Here is a 5,334-nt window from a genome sequence, read left to right as displayed (position 1 = left end):
AATAATCCTAGCCTTGCAGAGATGAATGAGCCTATAGAACAGGTTAGAGATACAGGGGATCCAAGGGATTCAGGGGAGGAAGTGAAACAACAACAATTTGAAGGAATTCAGAAAGATTCAGAGAAGCATCAGAAAGCAGGCCAGGGTACCCCAGGTGATGAATCAACAGCCATTATACAAATTCAAGATGTCATCAGCTGTCCTAATCCACAGGTCATAACTGAGGTGAAGAAAGGAAAAATAATTATAAGAGTCTGATTCCTAAACCTATCCATAACCAGATGGTTACTCAAGAAAATAATGCAGAAGAAGAGCATGTAAAAGGGACAAAAGGGAGATATATGGATGTAGAATCCACTACCCAGAATTTCATCAATGTTGCTAGGCAAGGTGACATCTCTCTTAGGCAAATAGAGATTGGGAAATCAGCAGGAAGGGGGAAGAAAACAGCCAAAGGACACTACTGGGGTGCAAGTCCCAGGAGTTCAAACAAGGAGAACCTTTTCTAAATCAGTTAACTAATGATGAATGCTCTCATTTGGAATATTAGGCCAGTTAATACAATGCAAGCTTTTGAAAGAGTAATCACAATGGATAGACAGTACCAATTTGATTTCATTGCCTTGATGGAGCCTATGCAGCAGACTAGAACTGTGGACCAGTATAGGAGAAGGCTTGGGTTTGAGCAAGTAGTGGTTAATATATCTAACAAAATATGGATTTTCATAGATCAAAAATATGATTTTTATATCCTATTCAACATGAAGCAGCAGATTACCTTGAGAATGACTGATACTGATGATCATAAGGAGTTTATTATTACCATGGTATATGCTAAATGTCATGCAATTGAGAGAATTGAGCTGTGGGACACATTATACTCATTGGCTACTGATATGTCTCTGCCATGGCTCGTGGGTGGAGACTTTAATGTGATATGGGATGAAGAAGAGAAATTTGGTGGCCTTCCAGTACATATTAATGAGATAGACGATTTTAGGCACTGTATTAATACGTGCAATCTTTTTGATCTTGGGTTCAAAGGAAGCATTTTCACTTGGTGGAATGGGATGGCTGAGGAGGATTATATTTTCAAATGACTAGACAGATGCCTGGGCAACATGGAGCTTCAACAGCTTTGGCCAGGTTTGGAAATCAATCATCTATCCAAGATTGGTTCAGACCATAGCCCGATGCAACTTACTTGTAATCCTAGTACCGGTCCAGTCAAAAAAGCTTTTAGATTACTGAATTTATGGATTAAACATGATTCATTCTTGGAGGTCGTTAAGGAAAACTGGCAGGCAGACTTTCACGCGAGCCCATATATCTTATTCAACCACAAGATGAAGAAATTGAAGAAGGCTTTAACGGTATGGAGCAAAGATACGTTTGGTGATATTTTTCAAAGGTTGGCTAGTTTGGAGGAAGTGGTCAAGGTACATGAGACTCAATTTGAATTAAATCCAACAGTTCAAAATCGCGAAAGACTCCAAAGGGTGCAAGCTGAATTGATTCGAGTATGGGCATTAGAAGAGCATTTCTGGAAACAAAATGCTGGTATGGTTTGGTTTAAAGATAGAGATAGAAATACTAAGCTTTTTCATGCTCATGTAAATGGCAAAAGAAGGAAACTACAGCTGAAAAGAATTCAAGATAGAAATGGTAATTGGCTAGAGGAACAAGCAGATATAGCAGAAGAAGCTGTCCATTTTTTCCAGCAGCAATTTCATGAATCTAGTGTTCCAACAGATTTTACAATACTGGTTCACATGTCTGTGATGATAAATGAGGAATAGAATAGTGAGCTCACAAGACAACCAACAATGGAGGAAGTCAAGAAGGAAGTATTTGGGCTGAATGGGGACAGTGCAGGTGAACCTGATGGTTTCAATGGAATTTTTTTCCATGCTTGTTGGGAAATCATAGGTGAAAATATTCTAGAGATGGTAAAGGCCTTCTTTAGTGGGCAGGATCTTCCTAAATTTGGGACTCACACAAATTTAGTATTGTTACCAAAGAAGAAGGATGTGCAAACCTTCTCAGATTTGAGACCAATCAGCTTGAGCAATTTTTCAAATAAAATCATCTCGAGGGTGATACATGAGAGGTTGGTTGATATTCTTCCTAATGTTATTTCTTATGAGCAGACTGGGTTCGTTAAAGGAAGGAGTATTGTTGAAAATGTGTTACTCACTCAGGAAATAATTACTGATATTAGATTGAGAACAAAAGCAAGTCCCAATGTAGTTCTAAAGCTGGATATGATGAAGACGTATGATAGACTTTCTTGGTTTTTTCTCACAAAGGTCCTGAGGAAGATGGGGTTCTCTGAAAGGTTTATTGGTTTGATCTTTAACATTGTGTCTAACAATTGGTATTTAGTTCTTGTTAATGGGCAACCAATGACTTTTTTAAGTCTTATAGAAGAGTGAAGCAAGGTGATCCTTTGTCACCTACTTTATTGATATTGGCTGCAGAGGCAATGTCGAGGGGGCTTAATGCATTACATCATAACTTGTATTTTTGTGGATTTGGTCTACCTAAATGGAGCCCTAAATTCAAAGATCTTGCATATGCTGATGACACAATTATATTCTCATCATCAGATGCCATTTCTCTAAGATTGATTATGGATGTGTTAAATTTATATAAAGCAACTTCAGGCCAATTGATTAACAAATCCAAATCTGCTATCTTTGTCCATTACTCAACAAGTGATGAGGTTGTGAGGAAGATTGAGAGAGTTACTAGAATAGGGAAAAAGGAGTTTCCATTCACTTATCTTGGCTACACTATCTTCTACTCAAAGAGAAGGATGGACTACTATGAGGGCTTAATCACTAAGGTAACGGACAGACTCCAATCCTGGAGAGGAAAACTATTATCCATTGGTGTAGATCTGTGCTGATCAATAGTGTTTTGCAAAGCATGCCTATTCACCTGCTGTCTACAGTGAACCCACCTGCATATGTTATCAAAAAGTTGCACAAACCTTTTGCTAGATTTTTTTGGAGCAGTTCCATAGACGGTAGAGCTAGACACCGGGCTTCATGGGATACTCTTTGCTTACCTCAAGAAGAGGGAGGAGTAGGATTTTAATCATTACATGACATGTCCAAGGCCATCTTCTGTAAACTATGGTGGAATTTCAGGACCAAACCATCCTTGTGGAGCGCCTTCATGAGCCAGAAATATTGTAAAAAGATGAATGCCATTATTGTGCCTTGGAGACGTGGTTCTCATGTATGGAGAAAGATGTTGGAATGTAGAGACCTTATGGAGCATGAAATCATTTGGAAATTGAAAATGGGATCATCCCCTTTTTGGTTTGAAAATTGGACGAGGTTGGGATCTCTATATTTTGTAACACCTCTAGAATTTATAGTTGATGAGGCTATTCAAAATGTGAATGATGTAGTTACTGAAGGACAGTGGAATGAGGAGAAACTTAGGGAAATTTTTCCTGATGATTTAGCATCTCACATTCCGGATAGTATACCATGCCCAGCTTATTCAGAAGAACTGGACAAACCTGTGTGGAGGTTAGACACTAGAGGTCAATTCACAGTCAAGTTTGCCTGGGAGTATTTGCGAAGAAGAAAGTATCCAGCTATATCTTACACTAACATGTGGGTGAAAGGATTGCCTTTTAAAATTTCCTTCTTTATGTGGAAGCTTTGGAAAGAGAAATTACTATTAGATGATGTAATAAGAAGGATAGGTTACTTTATGCCATCAAAATGCTGGTGTTGTGTATCTCCTAATGAAGAGACAGTAAGCCATGTGTTTTATCGTTCATACACTGCTTCAAGAGTGTGGACTTACATCTTTTCTTATGCTGGATTGTCTTTGGAGGGATTGAGTTTGCAACAGGCTATAGTGAAATGCTGGACCTTGAAGGTGATTCCTAGACTGAAGCCAATATTTCTAGCACTGCCTAGTATCATTGTGTGGGAGTTGTGGAAAAGGAGGAATAACAATAAACATGGGGAGCCAATGTCTACTAATAGGGTGGTGTATCAGGTATGCACGACTATTCAGTCACTTATCAAGGTAAGAAAACCTGGGATAGCTAAGGTACCATATAGGTGGACAGACATACTGAAAATGATGGAGAACTATACTCCCAAGCTGAAGTTCAATAAGGTGTTATGGGAATTTCCAATGCATGGTTGGACAAAAATAAACACTGATGGGGCATCGAGTGTTAACCTAGGAAGGAGTTCAATTGGTTTTTGCTTGAGGAATGAGCAAGGAGATTTGCTATATGCGTGTGGTAAGGAGATTCAGGAGGTGACAAATACACAGGCAGAAGCTAAGGCTATACTGGAGGCATTGAAACATAGTTTGGCTGATGGCATATCAAATATTTGGGTGCAAACAGACTCAATGTTGCTCAAGAGGGTGATTGAAGGGGACTGGAAGCCACCTTGGATTATTGAGGAAGAAGTGATGGAGATAAGGCAGATGTTGAGCATATCCAATGACAGAATAACACATATATTTCAAGAGGGGAACAAATTAGCGGATCATTTGGCAAATTATGCTCTTGATCAGGGGTATATTGAATGCTATTCGTTCCATCAGCTAGACACACAACGTATGAGGCTATTGAATGGGGATAAATTTCAATGTCCATACTTGAGAGTAAAGATAGCAAAGAATTAAGGTGCATGGAGGCAAGGAGGAAAGATATAATGGAGCCAATTTATGATCATCATGTACAAATCATGTGGGAAGAGTACATGGTGATGATGGTTTTATCTAACAAGGTTTTCTTTTTGCAGGTCAAGTTGCTGCACCTATGGCTTGCCTGTTTATGGATATTCAGATGGTGGTATTAGAGTTTGCACTCAACCCATTGGAAGGAAGTCTAGGGCATGCATAGGTAAACTTTGCAAGCAGGACTCAATGATACTTAGACTATGCTTCAGCATCTGGTGTAATTAGAAAATCAGAATAACAATAGGAGATATTGGTCCCAGAATGTTTAAGCGAAATGGGCAATCTGGAGTAAATGATATAGGGGATGGTAAGGTAGTCAATGGATAAAGGGAGTCAGGCAATGCTAGGTGTAATTCTATTTGGTAGGAACATAGAAGAGGTAAAATTTAGGAGCCAATATCAGTGTTCAACATAGGTAGGAAATAGGGCTGCTGATATAGCAGCAGCAGGAATTGCAGGCAAAGTACAACAACAACAAAAGAGAGTCTGGGGAGTAAGAGAATGGAGGGAGTGGTATAAGGATACAGGGAGTCAGGCAGTTCTTGATGTTCAGAGTTTACAAGAGGCAGAAACAAGAAGTCAGGAGCAGGAGGAGGAACATGAAGA

At 39.2% G+C, this 5,334-nt stretch overlaps 2 protein-coding genes across 2 annotated transcripts; both read left to right on the top strand.

The window, feature by feature from the left end:
- Positions 1–524: 524 nt before the first annotated feature.
- LOC104240565 (uncharacterized) lies at positions 525–1,100 on the top strand. Its single transcript, XM_009795428.1, has one exon. It carries the CDS (start codon positions 525–527, stop codon positions 1,098–1,100), a length of 576 nt encoding a protein of 191 aa, XP_009793730.1.
- Positions 1,101–1,121: 21 nt separating this feature from the next.
- LOC138887814 (uncharacterized) lies at positions 1,122–1,799 on the top strand. The gene has a single exon (XM_070169602.1). It carries the CDS (start codon positions 1,122–1,124, stop codon positions 1,797–1,799), a length of 678 nt encoding a protein of 225 aa, XP_070025703.1.
- The last annotated feature ends 3,535 nt before the right edge of the window (positions 1,800–5,334 follow it).

The sequence above is a fragment of the Nicotiana sylvestris genome, chromosome 3, assembly GCF_000393655.2.
Source record: "Nicotiana sylvestris chromosome 3, ASM39365v2, whole genome shotgun sequence".
In the NCBI taxonomy this organism is placed as follows: Eukaryota; Viridiplantae; Streptophyta; class Magnoliopsida; order Solanales; family Solanaceae; genus Nicotiana; species Nicotiana sylvestris.
The sequence above is the reverse complement of the archived record's forward strand: the minus strand, read 5'-3'. Positions and strand labels throughout refer to the sequence as shown.